Below are 24,286 nucleotides of genomic sequence, written 5' to 3' on the forward strand. Positions count from 1 at the left end.
GCAGTATATAAAATATCTACAGGCAGAAAATATTATGAATTTTATGTGGAAATGTCTCCAAATTGCAGTATTTTAGCATCTATTTTTCAAAATGTTCCTAGGGGGACATGCCCCCAGACCCCCCTAGTTCCAGCATGCTTCGCATGCTGGGAAGTGTGTTTCGCACACCTCTACCCAAGAGATTAGTACATTGAGTTAGCCCCCCCTTTTAGGCCAGGCAAAGTTGATTGACAGTTTATCGTCCGGGATATTTGAAAAAGTCATGCGGGCGGGAGGTCATTTTTCATATTTCATAGTTTTTAACATGGAAAAACATTTAAAAAGTAGCTTCACACAGTTGCTAGCTACTTTAACAATGATTGCAGAGCTTATTTGATTACATCACTGTTAATACTTAGCTATTCGTTTATGCAATCTCTCTTTAGAATCGTCACGTTTGTTGCACACACCATGTTTTAATATACAAAAACGAGTTCAGAAGCGTAAGCAATGATTATCACGTGAGAAATAATGAATTATGAAATTATTGCTCTATTCCTAAAAACCCGTGCGGGCGGTGACGATAAACTATGAATTAATTTGGCCTGGCCTTATAAATCCTAGATCCGCCCCTGTGACACTGTTTCAAGATAGCTTTTACTGATCCTATCAGTATGCAAGAATAACCGGAAAATAATGGAAGAATACGGAATAATGGAATATTTGGAGTTGGCAGTAACCAGATGCGGGTGGTGGACGGGAAACAGAGAATTTGTTTGGAGTGGCCTTACCAGTATGATATTGTATAGTTATTTTTGTAGTAGTTTGATTGTTTAGATCAGGTTTTTACAGGCTTTGCCTCCTTACCTGTACCCCCAATAATAATAAATAATAATAATAATGACCAGAGTTCGAACCAAGGACCTCCATACCTAACGCCTGTATCCTTAACCACTGAACCACTGCTATCTCGGCTGATCACTTCACTTAATTTCTACCTTACAAACAAAAATTCTAGCTTAATAAGTAAACCTGACCTTACAAACAAAAATTCTAGCTTAATAAGTAAACCTGATCTACCAATAGAAGATCTAGATTGTTCTAGAACATTCTATGTGTGTTCTATTAGATGATTTCAGCGAAAGCAAAAACGTGCGTTCTATTAGAGTAAGCCACCAATGTTTGACCACCATCGGTTAGGACGCGATTTTTCTTTAAACTTGCAAAGAAAATTTCTGCTCTTGCTATGCCTTTGGGGAGGTCTAGGCCATAAACTCTTGCATGCAAAATTTTAGACCTGCAGCTTTCTTTGTCTGGCTGCAGGAGGTGCAAAAGTGACCTGTCTGAATGTTCTCAATTCTCGGACAAAAAATATGCATTATCGGTTGAGTAGCACTGCTAGTAATGCTTGAAGCTGATCAAGTCTTTTTGTGCTTGATATGAAAGAGCAACTCTTATACTCTCCAAATATATGTAGATATTTGGCTTAGTACTTATTGGCTGTGAATTACAAAGCTCAAAAGTCACCTCTGTCGAGCAATCTTAAATTCGGCCACATGTGAAGCTCGTACAAATCAAATAGTTACCTATATCGAATTCAAAGCTATTTTTATGAACATTGAGAGCATCAGCTACCGTCCAATAGTAAATAGATACATTCACAATGACCGCACCTTGATTTTTTCCCGAATAGCTACATTACATTTAGGCTTCTCTGACAGTAGCAGCCTACCTACTGCACTCAGCACACATATACACAATCCAAATCCATTTATATGGAGTTTTTACTAACCCCTGTCTTAAAAATGTCAAAATTTCCTCTCCAAAATGTCAGTTACATTAGCCAGATCAAAACACTCTAATAGAACAGTCACTTATTATACAATTGGAACAGTCAGAAAATCTGAGGGCCACGCTGAGGTATATTCATTTTAACTGTGATAAGACTATTAATATGTGAATTTCATTGATTACAACGCTTCAATACTGATTACACGTGATATAAATAGAAGACACGGTATACACTTTACAAACGAAGCTTGTCTTTTGACCTACTGCAAATTTATTTCTTGACTTTTGACTTTCGTTTTGACCGAGGACGAAGATTCAGTGGAGTGCAGAATATATTGGAGTGCCATCCCCTTGCATTTGTTGATTTATCATAGAGCACGCCAGACGGGCACGTGATTTATTCTACATCTTTGTGGTGGTATGTTGTATGTGTAGTGAAGCCAGAACCTTCTTTCCTGCCGCTTTAGCACTCCAGAACGGTTGTGTCGTCATTTCAGTGAGTTTCTTTTCGTGTACGCGTTGTAAACACAATGTGTTGTGTGGTTGTATCACCTGATTCATTTAAATGCCAGTGACTCGATATCCGCGATATAAGTACCGTGTATGATGAAAACAAGGCTATTAATATTTTAATTACCATCGTTTTACACCAATAAGAAATGACGATCAATTCTCGTCGTTATTCATTCTTTATCAATACTGTCTTTCTGTGGAATTCCATACCATTATACATTCTCAATGACTCCAACCCCAAATCTTTCCGGCATTCTTTATACTGTTTTGTGTGTGTTAATTGATGTTTTGTATCTCTGCTTTTGTTTGTTTTTGTGTATTTTGTATTTAGTGTAGTTTTGTAGATTTCTTTGTTTTTATAATGTTATATTTTGGGCTGACACCTTGTACAGGCTTTGCCTTTTGTGTATGCCTTCCCTTGTGGTAAAATTGATAATAATAATAATGACGAAATGTAATGTCTTGCCGTTTAATAAACATTTTCGAAGTACAGAAATTATCCTATGTTACTTACCCTACAAAAGAAGTGGTAGAATCTCCACAGACAAAGTGTCACTGTGTATGCATAGAAGGGCATAGATGAATAAAGTATGACTTTTATTATGTGTCCGGAGTTGACAAACTCTGCTGTCCCGCTGATTACCATCAGTTCCCATTGGTCGCTGTACATATAGCTAACTTTGAAAAAAATATCAGCAATGTTGACCACTAATGGCTATGCATACGAGGATGAATGTTTTAGCCAGAAAAGTTTTGCTCAAAGCATTTTGCTCCTGCTGGTTTCTGAGGGAAGATGCTGCAAAGCGCTAAAGTATATTTACACTTGTGAAACTTGGCTGTTCTGTATATTCTGTAAGTATTGCCATCGTGAACAGAGATTTGACAATAGCTTGACTTCCGATTGAGCAGTATCAGACGTACATTTAGGAGAATGAAATGACACAACACATGTGTTAAGCTCCCTCTTTTGTCACTCACAAGATAGTTCACTGTACCGTCTTTTGCTAATTGATTGTATTAACTGTGCCAGGGCTTTACTAGGGTTTTTTTTTGAAAGAGAACAGAACACAGTTATGCATTTTGACATAAGGGCTAAGAATTTTTGCTCCAAAGCACTTAGCTAACTGCTTCCTTTTTCATTGATAATATGTTGGATATTAACTATCAAGGTGTTAGCTCCGCATGTCCATGACCTTAAATAACCCGTATTCCACAGGTCACCAACCACCCTACACCTCAATAAATTTCTAAGCTTTCTTCGCCATTACAGGCTGCTGCATTCTGTATACTAGATCTATAACAGTAAAATTACAGGATTCCATTGTGTGAGCTCCTTTGGCCTTATTGGTCAAGGCTATAACAGCACTTCTTAGACTAAGAAGATGATCGCACATAGCGTCTGCATGATGAGTACTTCTTCCTGTAAGTGCATAATTGCACTTGAGGCACTCCCTCACAGAGACATAACGAAGTGATACTGTATGGAGAGAAACTTTGGATGAGGAATAATTTGGCGAATCAAGTAAAATATCGCTGTTGGCGAAATAAAATTTGGCGAATTATTAGCAAAGCACACACCTTATTTAATTAATTAGATTACTGATTGCTGTGTCTGAAGCGAGAACTGGGAGTGCCATGCCTCTTCAACGCCTGGAATCAGCTATCAACTAACAGTATATCTACACCCTCTGGAATAGTGAATGTCGTACTTAATATGGTATAACTTGCTACTTGTCACACCCGTTTCAAGGTGAGGTTTGAGGATATGTGTAGTGAGGTATAGTCGAGGCAAGCCTTGCTCTAGCGTGATGCCTGGCCCAGTAGCCCTTGGTTGAGTAGAAAATTGATTAATCCGAGGCGCTTGGTTTGCTATTTTCTTCACCAGCGAAAATATTTGAATGGGGAAAATTTGGCGAATTCATGGTCATTCGCCAAATTCACCAAATTTTAATGGGGCCAAAGTTCCCTCCATAAGGTACAAAAAATCCATTACTGGATTTTAAAATAGACAAATATACAAAAAAATGGAATTTTCAACTAGAGCAGGGACCACAGCACATTGATAAAAAAGTACTGAAAGAAGCTGGAGTATTGCACGATATTAAATCACAATAAAACAATAAGAAGCGCTATATTTGTACTGTGCTGCAAGATACCACAATGGAAATGCACAGTAGGGATATAACACTTCCTATTGTTGTACTGTGATTAAATTTTGTGCATTACTCCAGCTTGTTACAGTACCTTTTTATTGATGTGCTATGGTTCCTACTCTAGTTGAAAATTCCAAATATTTTTGTGTACTTGTTTGTTAACTTTCTTTGTAAATAATTATGACAAGCAAACCCACGTATACTGCATCTGAAATTACATATATAAATTATCATCTGAAAAGTGAAGTATCCCTTGTCAGCTATGTTCAACCAGTTACACAGCAGTACGAATCAAGAACTGTTCGAAAAGCACCTCTGCAATCAAAATAGCTACTATGAAAATTACGGACGAACTCCGTTAAGAAGAGAAAGCATCATGTGCTACCGCCAAATCGACACTTTTCGCTGTCAGCAAAGATGAATGGACACAAAGGAGGACAGTGATAAGTCCATGAAGAATGCATTGTGCATACTGCGGTATGCCAAAAGGCACCTCTCGGGCCAAAGTGACGTCGAATGCTGAAAATATCAAGCCGTAGCCTTAGAGTTACGCTTGTGTGAAGGCATCAGTCTGTTGCTCAGTCAGCCAGTCAGTAGAAAATTCCGTTAAATAATTTTTTTTTGTAAATTCCGTTGCAACTTCTTGAAAGCATTTTGGGTCGATCTGAAAACTTGTTTGGGCTTACTTTTGCCTAACCAATACTGCCTCATTGTTGTCAGGGAAGATTGAGACTGGTTTTTGGGTTTTATTTTGTGACCACGCCTACTCCTTTGTGGTTCCTACTATATAGTACTATCGTACTGTATGATGTATAACAATTGGAAATTTTTTAAATGGGGAATAGGGATTACCGAAAAAGCCATAAAACAAGAAGGGGTGGTAATGTAAACCACAAATCCTTAAAGTCATTATTTAAATCAATTAGACAGCAGATTCTGGCAATGACAAGTACCTCCTGTAATTGGTATGGCTCTGGCAATCAGTCTTATCATTATCTTTCCCTGATGTCGATACAGCATACAATTTAAAATTTGCCTAAACTCTTCACAAACTCCGCAGTGGATAGCACCATCATAATAGCAATTCTTAATGCAATGAAAACCTTACTATTACTATCCATGAGCTTTCCTTTTCTGCAAGACACAAGTGGTTCTCATCAGCATTTCCCACACAAAGGGCATCAAGTTGAGCACAGTTTCAATGTCGGGCACTCCTCTGACAACTTGGGATGATGATGAAAATACATAGTGACAACCCCTATTTACATTTGAGAAAGCACAACCTGCTACTACTGTTTTGTGCTGGGGTTTAAATTTGGGAGAGGGTGTTAGTATAGCTGAAAAATTGAAGTCTTATAATACAATTTACTGTAATAGAGCATACACCTGTTGGCAAAATATCCTAATTGAACAGCCATTTTGGAATTTTGAAAATTAGTGTTCAGATAATTGTAATGTTAAAATCGTGAAGACCTGAAAAGGTGCATTTGAATATAGCCATGCACTAATCATCTGGAACAACTGGCATCGTTTGAAGTCTGCACCTGAGTTCACTTGTTCTTGACATAACCACCTAGCAATAAAGGCTAGCATGGTTTGGAATAGAGATTTTCAGTACATCAACTTAGCTTATTGGTGCACTAATTGGTAAACTTTGTGTGACTGTAACAGTGTACCCTCATTTCTTAGCATGCTTCTTGTTTTTCCGATGGACAGAAAATCATTGTGTACAACTCATATCTTTGTAGAAAGCACTCAAACAGCTGATTTTTAAAGATATGAAACATAACGTAGCAAAGACAAACTCTTATTTTTATGACTTTTATACAAGCGCACTGCTAATGACCTTTATTTCACAAAGCAATAGGTAGACAAAAACTTTTGCTCCGTTGTAGCAAAATTGTAGTATCACTAAAGATAAAAGCTAGAATACCCAGAAAAATGTGTTAGCTACTTCATCGTGCAAAAGTATAGGCTTAAAGGACTGTTTCAACTAAACACTAAGTACACCTATCCAGCAAGACAGTATAAGCATGCAAAGTTTGCTACTCTCGTACAGTATGTACGGGACTAATCCTGCTCAAAAGATTAAGTACAGTCTACTACATATAATGCAGCGACTTGCAAGAATAACCAAAACACTTTTCTTAGAGGAGACAGAATGCAGGATCATGGACCATGCTTCCAAAAGGCAGGGAAGGGGTGCAAAAATCTTAGAATTCAATGAGCACAGAGTGTGTCAGTAGGACTATTGGGTGCACCGCACCATTTCCAATCCTGCACCTGGAGCTAGTACATGTTTATCTGTGCAAAAGCTTACATAGCATTTTGCGGTATTGTGATCACAGTAATGCCCACACAGTTGTTGTGTGATTCAGATGCTACTACAAACCTCAGTACAATTATTGCCACTCACCATATGAATGCTGAACTGATGCATAAAATTGTGATCAGTTGTGTGTGAAGGGTTGGAGATTCTGTACAAGTAGATACAGCTATAGACCTGCTAAGGAAAGAGAATGATCAGTAGCTTTCAAGCCTGGAAGCTTTTCAGGGCATCTTTTACAACAGGCATGATGGGGAAAAATATGCAAGAAAATATTCGTGAGTGTATCTAAAATCATGAAATTCACAAACTTTTTTTTCCTCTTCGTGAATGATTCTCAATGCACTTTACTTTCCATCTTCCATTGTGACCAATGCTGCCAAGATGCTGTGAGGCTGAATTTTGTTCAATATTTTTGGCAGGAAAATTTAAACCTCTGATCATTACTACAGTGGACAGTCAATTATCTGAATACTCAAATTCCAAAATGGCTGTTTAATTACGGTATTTTATCAACAGGCGTATGTTCTATTAGAGTAATTAACACAAAGTTCTGTGTATAAATGAAAAGACTGTTTAATTTTTCAGTTACATTAACACCCTCCCTATATTAGTTTGGATAATTAACTCTCCACTGTATACAGTGCTATGATACCATGCAACATGTTACACTGTATTTTCATAGGATGATTTTCATAACAATTTCAAATTTGTTTATAATGAATATGTAAAGTTTGGTGGATGAGAGTGAACTTGATCGAGCCTTGGGGATTTTGTGCCAGTACCAGTATTTGCTATCTGTTGCCACATGTCAGCTCAAGCATTTCATCATCACCGCTAGTTGTGCCTGCCTGCCCTGATAACCTTAGTCTTGCATTTTTGTCCATTTTCCCAGGCTTGATGTACCACCTTTGCTCACCACACTAGCATAAGAATGGTGTGTATTGGACTAGGTTTGTCTACAGAAAAGTAAGACTTGCTTGCAATTTGTCCTTGGCTTTGTCTCCACCATGGCACTTATCAATTATATATCTATATGTATAAAGTTGAAAAGCCATCTGTCTGTCTACAATTCTTTGATATCAGATTATTATCTCGCTAGTGGCTGCACATGTTAAAGTGGTTATTATGCGGTGAAGTGCTCATTATCTGGGACTAAAGTTGCATTTAATGAAACTCTTAATGGCTGTTGTTCGCTGTCTACAGCACCTTGAAAGCAATAGTGCAGAGCAAAACTGGCTAGAATTATTTATGCAAGCTGCAAATAGATACCTGTGTCATTCAACTTGTGCATGCCTTATAAATAGTTTTACAATGTAATGTAGACAAGCTGTTCAGCCAGAAGAGTGTCTGGCTTACATGCAATTGTAGTGTGTAAGTCATGTGTTTGAATCTAGCTGATGACATAGCATTTTTCTTTTTACATACGTATGTGCCTTTTGTACCTTTCAAACTTATTATTTTTACGCATAGTGCACATGTTCATAGTAGCATTTACGGGTATCATACTGTTGGGGAAAGCATAGCACATATGATAAGTTTGAAATGTATAGAAAAGGTTTGCTTTAGAGTTGTACTTCTGGTTCAGCCAGCTATGCTTCTGGTTCAGATGGTTGTGCTTCTGGTTCAACCAATTATGCTTATTATTTTTCTGGTTCAGCCAGTTACGTATGTTACTGATTCAACCACCATGCTTCTGGTTCAACCAGCTACAGTGTATGCTTCTGGTTTAACCAGTTATTCTTCTTGATCAACCAGTTATGCTTCTGGATCAATCTGTTATGCTTCTGTTTCGTATCGTGCTTTAGAATACAACAAGTTTGATACTGAAATTTGATTGGCTGAAAACGTGGTCTCTAAATCTCGTAGAGCCACGGTCATGTCCAATAGAGACCACGCTCTGAGGCGATACGGAGCGCGATAATTACGCGCCTGTAACATTGGCAACGCATGGGCGTTTAAATGGCTAGTAACAGCCGTACTGAATTAGAGGGAGGTGTAATGGGCTTGTTTATACTAATCAACACTACATTACTTGCTTACAAGCAGCTGTCGGGGCACAGCAACAGCAACAATGAGTTGTAGTCCAGTCGTTGAGTCCAGTACTTCGATACATAGCACGTGCCTGTAACATTGGCAACGCATGGGCGTTTAAACGGGAAGCAACAGCCACGCTGAGGTCCCGCCATGTAGGGAGGTGTAGAGGGCTTGTTTCTAGTAATTAGCCATACATTTCCCATTTACAAGCAGCTGTCAACTCAAGGTACAATAACGAGTTGTAGTCTAAATAAGTTAGACGTCAAGAACCACTGGGTTCTATGGGATTTAGAAAACCCTCAGGCCCTTAGTAGCACCCGAGCGCAGCGAGGGCGCTACAGCCCAGGGCTTTCGAGTTTTCTAAATCCCGTAGAACCCTGGTTCTTGACGTCTAACTATTATATAGTCCATCTGCATGGTCAGATGTCCACCTGGTTTAACACTCTTTGTTAATTTGAGGAATGCATAGTTGATGTACAGGGAAGTATGTACGTATATGTGTTTGCTTAGATTGCTGGTACATGCGTATCTAAGGAGGGTGAATATTGTGTACATCTCAAGTACCAGTATGGTTGATTATGAAACTGTTGTGGTTTGGTTACTACATCTTATAGTATTGTGACTGAGCACTGTAGACACAGTATGAAATATATGGTACCTACGTATAGGCTGGTAATAGCCATGGGTATATATCCATGGTGTTGGGTCTTATCCCTCAGTACTAATCAAATTGTTGCAAGGAGTACCTATGTATATAGGCTGGTAATAAGCTGTGGGGTATGTATCCATGGTGTTGGGTCATATCCTTCAGTACTAATCAAATTGTTGTGTATATTTCAAGGAGTAATTGAATTCAAAGTATTCACTATATATCTGTAACTTCAGTGGTTCTTTTCATAATTTGCAACATTTGTACATTTTTAAAAAGCACTATATGTATATATTATACGTATGTAAAATACATAATTATATAGTTATATGCACATGCAGCTACCGTATACATCTTGCTAGTTAGGTCGGACTAAATATTTTAAAATGATACCAACATTGTTAAAACACTGTTCTCCGTATTTTGTGTGATTTTCTAGCATGCGAGTTGCTGTTTGGTAGTAAGTTTTCTCAAAGCAATACCAATTCAATATTCTGATATGTCCCTCATTGTAGCAATGTATACAGTACATACGTTTTTTTTCCTTTCTTATTTGACAGCTGTTTCTATAATTTTATTAGTTTGTATTTGCTTTCAATTTGACTATAAGTATATTCATAATGCTGTATGTATATGATTATGTAATTCAATATTGTTAACTGGACTGTACTTAAGACTGTAGTCAGTTGATAGCTTGCATACTTATGTAGCTGTAATTGTGCATCATGTTTCTAGCTGTTCTACTATATCCACTTGAGGTATTTGTGCAGTTGTCATCATTGTCAATAAGCTAATATTCATCAGGTTGTTACGTGCATAGGTCCATTTGGAATCTGCGGTACAAGAAAGATGAAATTTCTATTAAGCATGAAATTGTTACTGTAACTCTCCTGTCAGCAATTTGTAAATAATTGTTTGGAACAGAAAAACAATTTGTATTGCCAAGGATACCGTCTCTTTATACAAATTAGCATGGAAGCATATTTAGTCATTACTGTGACGCTGTGGTGCCGCCGTTGGTTTTACAAGAATATTGATACAAATTCGTTTTCTTTATGATCTAACATTTGTTTCTTTGTAGTCCTTGTTGCATAACAACCATTATGCCAACTCATTGAATTCATATTGTTTCCTTGGTGACAGTCTGGGTAAATTTTAATAACAATGTACGCCTTGGTTATTGCATGGTTATTGCGTACTGATATCATTAACCAGGTGATTCTATTAGTGCACCTGTGTTTGCACAAATTACATTGATATCCCAGTAGAAACACAGTACCTTTTTGACTCTGTTTGTGTGAGGTACGTACATTCACATAACTAACATATGTGTTTGTCTATGTACTATTTCTATATCAATGCTATATTCTATCTCTTGATGTAAACCAGTGAAATAATTTAGTCTAGTTGTATTCTTAGCCATGTGGATGACAAATTATTGTCAACGTTGAGTAATGTTTGCCATTTTTTGGTATGGCACCTGTGGTACAAGGAGATAAAGATCATTCTTGGAAAAGGATATTGAGTTCTCTTGTTAGCAGTTTGCAAGTATTTGTGTAAAACAGTTGCAATTTGTATTGCTAGGGAATCTTGAGAGGAGGTACAACACTCATGTGAGCTGGTAGGGTTTGTTATAAAGTATCTAAAAAAACTACTTTATGGGGATATCAGTTAAAACTCGGTGCCAATCAAAGACTATTTTATAGTGCAGTAAAATCCAATGAATCCCAGTTTTTTTTTTTTTTGCTTCTATTTTTTGGCATGCTTCAGTATATATCATTTGATCAGCCACCATCCCTACAGTACGTCTGAAGTATATCTAATACGAATGCCATGGAATACTCTGGAAGTTTGTAATTCTCTGGAACCGATGACAACAATCTTTTAAAATAATATATTGAATAATGCGAACTCCAATATCTCAAAAAAATTGTACACACTGGAGCATAAATTAGGTCACGTGTCTGTAACTTCCAACTTTACTAAATATTATGGTCAACACGGTTTGTTAATACATAGCTGATGACTACTTTTATAGCAAAATCTTTACTTTAGTGTATTATATTTGTATGATGAAACCTGATAAAGAGAGCACTCATGTTGTAATCCATGTTACCCAAAGTGTACAAACACTTCCTTGACATTGTTATACATTGCAGATGAATTGTAGGAGTTAGTGGAGTCCCCATCAACAGAGAAGTCTCAAAGATAGTGAGTCTGGTAACTGTTATTTGATGTTGATTCATCATGAACTGTTACCATACAGATTATTGAACTACTAAACTAAACGTACCTCCTTCCATCATCTTACAAATGCTAAAGACACTGAGGTCAGAATAGCATTGATTTTGTGATCCTGTGTACATGATTAAATTCCTCAATTGCTATCATAATGCCAAATGTTTGGTTGATGTTCCTATATATTTGGCATGACTGCATGTTCATACATATAAAAGAATATGATTGTGGAATTGTTTGAAATAATAATCCACAGTAGAACACTACTCTTGTTATTTAACTTATGCATGATTAGGGGAAGTAACATTGTGATGATCATACAGCATTCATTCATTTTACAACTAAGTGTGTACTTTGTTGTGGTTGCTGAGTCAAGCAAGTTTAAAAAGGCAATACACTTAGTGAAACCTTTGATACTACAGCAGCAGTAGCGGCAGCAGCAGCATCAACAGCAGCAGCAGCAATAGTAGGAGAGGTGGAGGCAACTACAGCAGCAGCAGCAGCTATTGTAATAAATAATACAACCATGATCTCATTGAGGCTAACTTTCTTAGTCCCACAGGAGGCCATATTTTTCACTCAAGTATGAATGTTACAAATGAAACCACCCACCTATTGGATCAAAGTACTAAGGTAGTGTCATCAATGAGGTCATAAAGTATACCTTATAAGCTGTGTTTGAAAGATCTATTGAAGGTACGAGTGGTTGGGTGGCTACTTAGTGATATTTCATTGTACATGCACAAGCTTTTATTTCCTTATAGTAACACGTATTCTTACATGTGTACATACATAGAGAATGAAACTATTAATAACTAGACAACCACTGCTAGGCAAAATGCGAAATATAATTGTATCCAGAAACAACTGTCGGTGTGTTGAAGCCAAATATAGTGTATAGCTACATAAATTTATGTTGTAATGTAGGATGATTATCTCTCTTGATCTGTACATGTGTTAATTGCTCTTTAATGGATTCATTGTGAAAGTGGCACTTCTTTCCCCTACATAAAATGCATTAACTGTACAAGTTATTAAACAACTAATGTACTGTAATCAGGAAGCACGCGTACTTATCATACGTAAATATTAGGTTTTTGTTTGAGCTCAATGAATTTCAACATGTAGAGTTCCTCGTTAAAAAAAAAACAACATCTGTCATTAACTCTCCCGCACAAAATGAGTTTCCTTAAGTGCGTAATAAGGAAGAAACACCTGTATGTGTTGTGGAACTAACAGTTGGCTTCTGTGTGAGTCTGATAGTTCAAGTGTGTACCTTAACTTTTTTGGTCATTTATGTAATTAGTGCAAGTTCTGCGGATACCTTATAGTTACCTATTTTATCTTCCTTTACATGAAAACCATAATGTTAAGTGCTGTGCAAATCTGTTTGGTTGCTACCTACGTAACTGAAAATTTAGCTGGAGCTTAATGTGATCAAGTAACTCATGTTTCAGGCAGTGAATGACCAGAACTACTTACCAACATTATGACTGCAATCACTGTAATATTGAATCATTGTTATGTATGTTAATGCAGTAGGTCTCACCTACTACAAATTCCATATGTACGGCATATGTCACTGTCTCAGCAAAGTTCACATAGGCATGTGTTTTGTGAAAAACAAAATTTAAATACTGGTAAAATTATACATGCTATAAAGAAAAATGCAAGTTTTAATTAAGCCATTGCTCAAGGAATTAAACCAGTCTCAAACCAATTAAGCCTACACGTTATCTTATTCGTCTGCTCATGAGGAGTTTGAAAATCTTTGTTTCATTACTGTATCCCCAATGGCATACATATAAAATAAACATCATTTCTTCAATAAAACTTCCTTCACACATGTATGTGCAAGTGACTGCAGGATCAATACCATACCTTCGTTGATTTGCCAATCCATGATGAATATTTTAGACAAATCCCAATACTGTAGACTACTGCAAACGGAAAAGTTATGGCTGTGAACATAAGTACCTATAGTTTACATATTTTTAGTATATTCGCTTTACAAATTGATTATCTTGTTCTTCCTATACTCTATAGTGCTACAATTCCAAAACTGTTCTTTCTTTCCTTACTTCCTTCAATAATTAATGCATTAAGTATTGATTTAAGTTGTGCGTGCAATTAGAACACATATATACTCTGATGTTATTTTGTAGTGATGACAGTACTTGTGCATCAGTTTATAGCTATACTAGTGTACTTAAAAGCCAGTTTCCGGAGTGCTAGATAAGTAGGGAATTAATCAACTATGTATGAAGTTTAGTTATTTATAAATGCCATGCAATTAACTATTGTAGCATAGTTAGTTTTTTATTAGTTACATGCAAATTGTTATTGTAATTGAATTGAATTACTTTGTAATTCAATTAAATTGCTACTTAAAGCTTCAAATTATATGTAGAAGTGTCTTCTTTGTAGTTATTCTTTAAACACAGTTTCAAGGCTGTCTTTGTTTTGTTCCATGTATGAAGAGGATACGTCCCATTTCAGCACGAAGGGATACGCTATCCCTGTTAACTTACAGGGCCTGATACGTACATCATTGTTTATCAGTTGTCAAATGTCTGTAAAACCCAATTAGAAGGTAGCTCATGAAGTCTGTAGAGAGTTGCTAAACCTGTTTTTGCAACTGACAAAAAGAAAACAACTCAGAGCAAAGCCATTTAGCCATTTAATAGTTTTTCTTGGACAAACGTATACAGGGTAGTTAGATAGGTACACATACAAAAACAATATCAAGAATCAGGCATGCACCTAATTTAAAAACATCATTCGTTGAGTTGTTTTTCTACAACTATCAGACATGTAATGTATAGTACTGATTATCTGTCAGGTATGTACTTTACTCCCATACAATTCAGAGATTCCTGCTGTACAGAACAATGCTGCTGTGTATATGTGCGTGGGTATGAACTTGAAGTAACAAATAACGTACTTGGCTTCTAAATTTAAAGAATATGGTTGCTATGTGATATTCCATAAGTGTTCAGTTTTTATCTATCATTTTCCCGGTGACAACAAATATTAATATACTGTCATCTTTACTCTGCGTTACCATACTTTAAAGAGTTGTAGTCTGATTGTAGATTTGCTGACGTGCATGTTACCTACCAGCAAATATTTCTTGGCAAGTCCCCTCCTTTATCATATCCTTTTAATATAAGTGTAGTTTATCTACTTACATATTAACAGGTAGACAACACGTAAATATATACTTGTATATAGGAAACAAACTGTATGCATATACACCCATCACTAACATTAATATTGACAAGGAGCTGTTTTATAGTATCATGATTCTGTTGTAGTATGCCTGTACACGATATATGTTGTAATATTGCATGTAACTTCACAGTACTTCTGTAATGGCAAACAAAGATGTTATTTAATACTGCAATTTGCTATACTGTTTTGAAAGATGCGGTGCCAAGGAGGAACGGCCATGGCTGATTGGTGGAGTTTAAATCATCAATCAATCAACAATCGGTGCAAGTGTATCTACACGTGACTGCATACTACTTGTGAGAGATACATACATACAGGTGTATAGGCCCTATGTAGGTGTGGCACTAAGGATGACTTGTAAAACACTTGTGATTACTAAAAATGTCCATGATGGAGAGATTGTATCAATGACATACAGTGAGCAGTCCAAGCAACTAATGGCGAGTTGGAATTAGAAAATATAGCTTACGTTTTGCACTGTGTGTGAAGTTACACCACATGTGTAGCCACAAACCAAAGTATACCAGTTATATGCAACAGTGTTGAGTGTAACACATTTGATCCTTCAACGAGATGTAGTTTATTTATATGTACATGTACACGCTTAAGTCATCTAGTTGGACATGAGTTATTGTTTAATGCTAATTTCATCCGTCATTAGTCTGTTTACAGGGTTATATAAAGGTCCACTATCCTGCATTCATCTTCAGCACTTACCAGTGTATGTATTTCAAGTGCATTAGGGTATCTGGGTGTAGTCCTGATAATGAACTACTGCTGACTAGGTGTGTATTGGTTTAATTTACATGTTATGGAAGTATCCTTAGTTAGACATAATCACTCTATTGGTACTGTGCTATAGCTTAAACATACACAATCATTATAATCACCAAGATGAGAAATATGTGCTATATTTTTTGATGACTAAATCTAGGTGTGTACCCTGAAGACAAGGTTTACAGTGTATATTGAAAATTGTTTGGGAAATTAGTACCTCTCTACACCTACGTGCATACGAGGGTAAATGTTTTAGCTATATGAGGGTGAATGTTTTGGCTGGAAAAGTTTTGCTCAAAGCATTTTGCTCCTGCTGGTTTCTGAGGGAAGATGCTGCAAAGCATTAAAGTATATTTACACTTGTGATATGTGAATGTTCTGTATATTCTGTAAGTATTCCCATTATGAACAGAGATTTGACAACAGTTTGACTTCAGCTTGAGTAGTATCAGACGTACATTTAGGAGAATGAAACGACACAACACAGCTGTTGAGCTCCCTCTTTTATCACTCACAAGATAGCTCACCGCACCATCTTTTGCTAATTGATTGTATTAATTGTGCTAGGACTTATATCCTTACAAGGGAGTTTTTTGAAAGAGACAACAGAACACAGTTATGCATTTTTGACATATGGTACTGCCCAAGTGCAACATCGCACTCACTCGCACACGCAACTTTGCTCAAGATTTTAAAAATTGCTAATTAAGGGGTGTGACAACTGTTTCGCTTGTGAGACAACATGGCAACTGTTTTGTTCATGAAAATTGTGAACAAACAGTTGTCACGTCCCTTAATTAACGATTTTTTTAAAATCTTGAGCAAAGTTGCATGTGTGAGCAAGTGCGATGTTGCACTTGGGCAGTACTGTAAGGGAGGGTAAGGATTTTTGCTCAAAAGCACTAAGGTAACTGCTTCCTTTTTCATTGATAATATGTTGGATATTAACCATCAAGGGGTTACAAAGTATTCCTGGTCTTTGACTTCTTGATCCATGCTTGTTTTTTTTTTAACTATCAACATTTTAATGGATTCATCTGAATGCTTTATTTGTCTACCTGGCTACCACATATGGCATTTCTCACATCTTCATTAATCTACGTGTCTACCAAGCCATCTGTGTGGGGTAAGACATGCAATTTTATTCCTGGATGCACATATAGGTGTATACTTTGTGATATATATCAAACCCCACGTACACTGCTGTACAGATCATCATACAATGGTTAATGAATCAGCAATTCGCCAAATGCAAGGACAGTTCCAGAAACAACTTGAGATGTTAATTAAAGATTCATGGTGTGATTTCACAATGTTTATAGGTATGCAACAATTTTTTGTTTAAATCTGAGTACACCAAATGTACAATACACATACCTTTAATGGCATATCATTAATAGTTGTACTGAAGTCGCTGGGTTCATTTGGTGCAAACATCTGTTCTCCTTTGGGTTCAACAAAATTCGGTCATGCATTGCTGGCATCTATATACTGTTAATGATGTATACTGTTAATGATGCCATGTAGTTGTTCACTTTATGTACAACACAGCACACCATAAATACCAAACCATATTATGTAGGTAAAGACTGTGAAAGTTGACTAATAAGTACAATTAAATTTACCAAGTACACAATGCCTTTATATATAAATTAACCATTGATTGAATGCTTTATGAACCATCTTACAGTATTGAATATAGTTGAGTTTTGCTATGCTGATTAATTGAAGTCACTGATCAGTTTCAGTTTCAAAGTATTTGTGACCAAGAACCATAATTGTGTGTATATCTAGTCATTAGTAAGCATATCCAAACATGTGGTGAAGTCAGTTTCTATAACAATTAGCTACTCCTTCAACTGGGAGTGACAAAACATAAACACAGATATCTAAACAATATCTGTAACTTCATCACAACTTAACACAGTAAACAAACCTCTCATCTTAATTCTGCCCCACAAACTGCCAAGTGTCACTCAATTTAATTATCTAATTATCATTCCAATATGTGTGGTACACTCTTTTGTTTAGGTGGTATAGTCAAATAACAGTGATTATAGACACAACTAGAGCATGAATACCTCTTGGACAGTTGCCCAGATGATTTCTGTATGTATTTGAGTGGCACAGGTGGCCACCATGGTGGTGTGCCCTGTGTTACAGATACTGTCATGAAAGAAGTTGCTCAAAATTATGGTTATATGAGTAGCTAAGTAGCTTGCTGTGGTTATACATGGTTTGCTGCATTTATAGTGAAAGTTTCAAATTTGTAGCTTTTGGCCTTGCTAGCTATACTGAATTGAAATGTTTAAATTTGCATATCTCACAGTCTATTTATGTGTGTAAAATGATGGTATTCCCAAATTAGATATACTGTACGCACAAGGCCACTGACCTGAGACATGCAAAAGTAGCAGCACACCACCATAACCTCTATAATCCCTTCTTAGTGCTATTATCTCTGTGAAGAATTGTCTACAATGCTTATTGTGTTGACTGTGTGATGCACCACAATAGTCACCAGTTATTCCTGTTCCCTTAAGAGCATGGCCATTACAGCATAAGAACAGCGGCAAATAATAAACATGCAAAGAATTTCAGAGTGCTTATATAAAGTGATGATATGGGCATCTATAGTCGATTTCGCTAAAGGCTAGGCAGGCTGCAACGTTTGGTTTGTTTCATGACTGCAGTTGGTCAGGTAATCCTGCATGTAAAGTCCACTTGCCACAGCCAGTGAGCACAATTATATATGTGGGTGATCATGAGTTTGAAAAGATCTTAATACATTTGATTATTCAGTGAATAGTCATATAATCAGGAATATCTAAATGTAATTGTGATATTTTTTACAAAATAAAATGGACAATGTCTTAGTGCATAAAGATCTTCAACTACAAGTAATCAAAGGTATTAATGGTGCAAATTATGAACAACTCATATAACAGGTTGATTATAGTATGTTGTACGTTTGAATACTTTGTCAAATGACAAATTTATGCAAAGATTACTTAGCAATTGTACACTGTATATACGTACTAGTTAAAGCACCGTTGTGAGTGCAGTATGGAAAATAGCACAAGGGCATGGGCCAGAGACTAATGCAGCACGAGGTGAAATCAAGTGTTGTATTCAACTCAAAAACATACCAGAGTGCTATTGTTTTCATACTGCACAAGCATGGCAGTGTTTCAACTGGTTTAAAGTGCTTTCTGGTCATCTTTGTTCGGAGTGTTCATTTTGTAGACTTGAACCGTATCAGTTTTCAGCCATCACACAATCAGTAAGTGTCTACATCATGTAAGTTTGGTCGTAAAACAAATAGATAGCATCGTTTTGGCTACTTCTGGTGATTTCAAATATTATGCACATGATCTACATTGCTGTATTCTCTGTACGTAGTGCTGTATGGAAATAATAGCGCTCTTATTTGTGTTTGATCTTTGCCCACACAAGTGTTTTAAATTAAGGTTTGGACTTTTCTAACCAAAAATATCTCCGGCTATAACCAGCCTCACAATATCTTTATGCCATGCCCAAAAATGCCTTCAGTACGACCTGAAATACTTCCAAAACAATTTTTTTTCCTTTTATTTAGTGGAGTTTTCTACTTGCTGACTGCCTGACTGACTGATTAACTGATGCCTTCAGACATCGATAACATCTAAGGCGACAGGCTTCATTTTTTTCACCTTTGACATCATTTTAGCCTGACTGGTACCTTTTGGCATACCACAGTACATACAATGCATGCTTCATGAACCTACCTTTGTCCTCCGTTGTGTCCCATTTATCTTTGCTGACAGCACAAGGTGTCAATTTGAGGTAGCACGGCGTGATGGCTTTCCTACATGTGATGAGAATAATCCGAATTTTCTGTTGTGACTGATTAACTGCTGGTCCTTCTCCTGGTGTTTCTTTGTTTGTACCACTGTGTAACAGGCTGAACATAGCTGAAAGTGAAGCGTAAGGCCACTTCTGAGTCAGTAATTGATAGTTGGGGTGTGTGAATTGTCAGTATTTTTCATGGTGACTGGATTTGGGCTTCTCCTTCATTTGTAGCACTGTGTAATGGGGTGAACATAGCAGAAAGCCAAGTGTAATGGCCACTTTATTTTTGAGTCAGTAATTGATAGCTGGGGCACACATTCAGGCAAAAACATTAACTCTGGTGCTCTCCTTTCTTTTGATGTGGTATGCGATGGTTCACCATGCAGTCACAATAATGTTACAAAAAAAGGTAAACAAACAGGTATAAGGAAAAATTAGAAGTTTCAAGTTCGATTAGGGATCATAGAAAAAAAGTAGGGAAACAAGGTAAGTCGCCCACACCTGCAGATATACTAGTGGACATCCCTAATTCAGTCATGGGTATAGACTGAAGTAGGGATTAAATGTCCACTAGTATATCTGTAGGGTTAGGTGACCTCCCTACTTTTTCTGTGATCCCTGACTTTTTCTATGATCCCTGATTGAAGTTAAGATTCCTAATTTTTCCTTATACTTGTCAATTTACATCTGGCATGTAAGCATATTAAAACAACCAACAACTGCATAATTGACTAGTCTGCATTATAACCTCACTTATAAAAGGATCTAAACAGCAAAATTATTGTGTACATATAAGCCTAAAATTACTCTCTGGAATTCATGTAATTTTATCTTCCTTGTAGCTCTTCAAGTAAGCAGTCCAGCTGATGATACCTAAGAAACTTGCCTTGATATCAAATATATATCTTGTTTAAGTTTTTAACACTGTAGCTAAACTATGTCATTATGACCATTTGAAGCTTATTTTTACGGCTATGATTCAATTAGATCACTAGATCACTGTTATTGACTATACATTTACCTGTAACATATTAGTGTGGTCAGAAAGTTGACATATGCACACACATCCAATTTTGGTGATTTTCGTAAGTAGAGTTTGGAAAAAAACATGATTGTGTCTCATTCAAGTCATTGTCATCACTACATTGTGCAGCTCCAGTTTTCATTCCAGAATTCAGATGGCAACATCAAACTGCACAATATAGTGTGTTTATCAATAATAGCTACATTACTGATTGTGGTCAGTCAATGAGTGGTTTATATACTTGATTGTAAAACAGGGTGGAAGGTACCTTAATTCTTCCATCAGCATAATATGAAATAGCCAATGTGTATATGGTATAATGGTTCCTGTAGCAGGATTGTTAACTGAAAAATAAGTTTAACGCATTCACCCTTTTCCCTTCACCTATACAACTTTATAAAGTGTGTATATAGTTTAACTTATTATACACACTAGGTTAAATGTTTGACTTCAGAAATTGTGTAGATGTGGTTTTACAGATACTGTATTTGTAGAGCCATGAACATTTAAACAACATGAGTTTATATTTATAATGTAATGAGCTAGTGTGTATGCAACTTGAATGATGGGATATTTTGAGTTAGTAGCTCACACACGTTCTCGGAACCAAGGAGGGAAGTTGCACTCGGTCATTGGTACATATGTGGTTGCAGGAGTTCATAATATTTGTGTAGGGGAGAGTGTCTAACTGCCAGTATGGCCTGTACAAACAGTGCTGCAAGTTCACTTTTGATCATATGTACACCTCAAGCCTGATTCTACTGATGGCAAAGAACTGTTGATAGGTGATGATGATTGACGTTGATGAGGTCAAGTCTTTCTTCTAAGAGAAGCCTGAGGTGTTACTTGCAGCAGTGTGCTTGCTAAATGTTCTCCAGTTAGACACTCTCCCCATAGAAATATTATGAACTCTTGGTGGTTGTAAGTCATCAATACCTTCACTATGAAACAATTAATTGTTTTGTAGAATTTTTGAAAATCTTACACTTATAATATTGATGGTACAGTAATTATATAATAACTTTGATAAATTGTTTACATTGGGATAACATAAATATAAACTTTTTAATAGTATATTAATGTAACTTGTTTGTACATAAGTAAAAGAGTTGTAAATAGCCTGCTTAAAATAGCGTAAATTACAAAATCAATAATTAATTGAAGTAAATAATGGTTGGCCGTGAAATTCTTCACAATTTATATAATGCAAAACTCCTATGAATAGTAAACGATTAAGTGTAGTGCCAACAACATCATTGACAGCTGTCAGAGTAGTGTGTTCACTCAGGAATTTGTATGCCTTACAGAATCGGACTCTGCCTCTGGATAAGTAAGTTCTTAACATGTTTCTAATTTCTGTATTGGTTATATGTGGGCATTTCTCCAGTAGTAGGGCAACAGCTCCAGTGACTATTGGAGAACTCTGAGAAGTTCCTGATCGGAATCTTTGACATGTGTTACATTTGTCTCCATTATTAGCTGTGGAATTGTAACAGGGGATGTTAGGGATACATATGTCACTACTGAGGATGGTATAGCCGGGAGCAAACACATCCACACATGATCCCATGTTGGTGATTAAACTTCTACCTTTAAATTCACCCATCAATGCATTATCATCCATGTCAGTAGCAGCTACATTGATAACACCATTATAACCTGCTGGATAAACTTTACAGGAGTCATAATTTAGTTTCCTAAAGCCATCACGACCATTCCCAGCAGAAGCAGTGATTACTACACCATCAGCTATTAATCCTTTCACAAATTTACTAACACTTTCCATTATTGCACTTCCGGCAAGAGACATGTTAATAATTGCTCGGGTTCCATTTCTGCTTTTCCTATGTTCACGAACACACATTAGTCCATCAAGGAGAGATGCCTCAGAAGCTCGGCCTCTACAGTTTGCTACTCTTACAGAAAACAAAGTTACACTAGTGGCTAGTCCAGTACCATTTCCACCAACAAGACCAGCTACATGAGTTCCATGACCATTGCAGTCTTCCCCTTTACGTGTTGTGTTATCTATCTTGTCAATTGGATCACAGCCTGGATAGTGAGCTCTACCATTGAATACACTGTGATTATAGTGAATACCAGTGTCCAGTACATATACATCAACTGATTTCCCAGTGTATTGGCTAGCAGTGTACTTCTGATCCAATGGCAATGCCTGTTGGTCTACTCTATCCAAGTGCCATCCTGGCTTGGCAGATGAAACAGAATCAGTTCCAGATACGAATACAATGTATTCATTTTCCTTTACTTCCCAAACTAATTTGTGATGCGTAACCTGCAAGTATATTGTTAAGCAGTAGTGATACCAGCAAATTGCACCATAATATAATTAAAGGAGGTAAAAATCTGAGTAATAGAGTTTCACTTCTACCGTTTGATGAATGTAATACCAGTAGCTGATGTGTATACATGCAGTAAAATTATATAGCACTGAAATGAATGTAACTGCATGTGTCTTGCTGATGGCAAAAATATATAACCATTACTCTTACCCATTTTAATGCTCTTTCTGACAGTCTTGCTGATAAACATTTAATGTTAGGATATTCTGCAATTATCTTTGCTTCAAACTTTGCTCTTCTACTGGACCTTCTATTCAGCTGCTGAACAAAGTGACGTAGTTGTGCATCAGTTGTACTGTTCTCAAAGTGGATGATGTAAGTTCCTGGGTTACGTAATTTTTCATCAGCAGATCTTTTAACTCTTGCAACACCAGAAACATCTTGGATTATGACACAACCAAAGATCAGTACAAGAATTAGGCACTGGTAATATCTCATTTTTAACTGTAAGTAATATGCATAAGATACCAGCTACTCTATAAAATTATAGTTATGTATAGGTTTACAGTCAGTAGTGCATACATACCTTTGGATCAGCACGGCAGAGTATCACTGATTAGTTGCAAGTTACCAGCACTGTCTCCAGTGTGATTGATGTATACTGCTCTCCAGCCAGTCCTTTTATAGTGCACAATATTACACTATAATGGCTTCCCAGATTGAATCACTAGAAAGAAAGAATAATTTGGTAGAGTCCCCTAGCTAATATTGTGTCACTCAGACATGCATGAAAAGTATATAACTGTGTCAGTAACCATTCAGCAGCACAAGGAAACATAAATTAGTCACTAGATGTTTTAGAACCTCAACGTGTTAGAGTTGTATGTAAATGTCTGTAAAACTAATGATGATATTGATGAGACAAGCTTTACTACAACAAACGATTAATGTTACTAATTATAAGATCATGAATTAAATATCCTTTTTTGCGTGTATCCTATAAATTTACTCGGTACCAGCAAACAGACACAGATAAACTACTACAGTTGCTGCTTAGTAATAAATAATGATTGTCACATGATTTGACTTGTCCACGCCACATACAAACTTTTTGTAGATTCGGGAGTTCTGCTTGGAGACATGCATACACCTGGTATATGAAATGTTGAGATGACACACTTAGTGCTTGCTTCATGCATGTAAGATTACTTTTGGTAACACGAAACTTTCCAAGTCTTTAAATAAATCTAGTGAAACTTTGTCACATTATTCTACTATGTAACAGCTAGCTTTAAACTGACCAATTGCAAGGTAATAGTTGCTACTAGTGCTGAAACGATTATTCGGTTATTTGACTATTTGGTCGGTATGACACTATTCGATTCGTTAAAATGCTATTCGAATAATCGTTAGCACTTTGTACACTGTATT

The 24,286-nt window shown here is 36.6% G+C and overlaps 1 protein-coding gene and 1 long non-coding RNA gene across 3 annotated transcripts; one reads left to right on the forward strand and one right to left on the reverse strand.

Moving 5' to 3' along the window:
• Positions 1-2,061: 2,061 nt before the first annotated feature.
• On the forward strand, positions 2,062-20,533 carry LOC136254478 (uncharacterized). Its single transcript, XR_010700506.1, has 4 exons — positions 2,062-2,266; positions 11,608-11,659; positions 11,715-11,778; positions 20,371-20,533. It is a non-coding gene; the product is annotated as an uncharacterized lncRNA (long non-coding RNA).
• Positions 20,534-21,591: 1,058 nt separating this feature from the next.
• Positions 21,592-23,501, reverse strand: LOC136253348 (extracellular serine proteinase-like). 2 transcript variants are annotated; one of them, XM_066046003.1, is made up of 3 exons: positions 23,442-23,501; positions 23,066-23,359; positions 21,592-22,848 (listed from the first exon to the last, which is right to left on the reverse strand). In XM_066046003.1, the coding sequence occupies exons 2-3, from the start codon at positions 23,351-23,353 to the stop codon at positions 21,700-21,702; spliced, it is 1,437 nt and encodes a 478-aa protein (XP_065902075.1). In that variant the 5' UTR covers positions 23,354-23,359; positions 23,442-23,501; the 3' UTR covers positions 21,592-21,699. The 2 variants fall into 2 exon arrangements, with proteins under 2 accessions (XP_065902075.1, XP_065902076.1); XM_066046004.1 differs by lacking the exon at positions 23,442-23,501 and having other exon boundaries at positions 23,066-23,360.
• Between the last annotated feature and the right edge of the window lie 785 nt (positions 23,502-24,286).

The sequence above is a fragment of the Dysidea avara genome, chromosome 4, assembly GCF_963678975.1.
Source record: "Dysidea avara chromosome 4, odDysAvar1.4, whole genome shotgun sequence".
NCBI lineage: Eukaryota > Metazoa > Porifera > Demospongiae > Dictyoceratida > Dysideidae > Dysidea > Dysidea avara.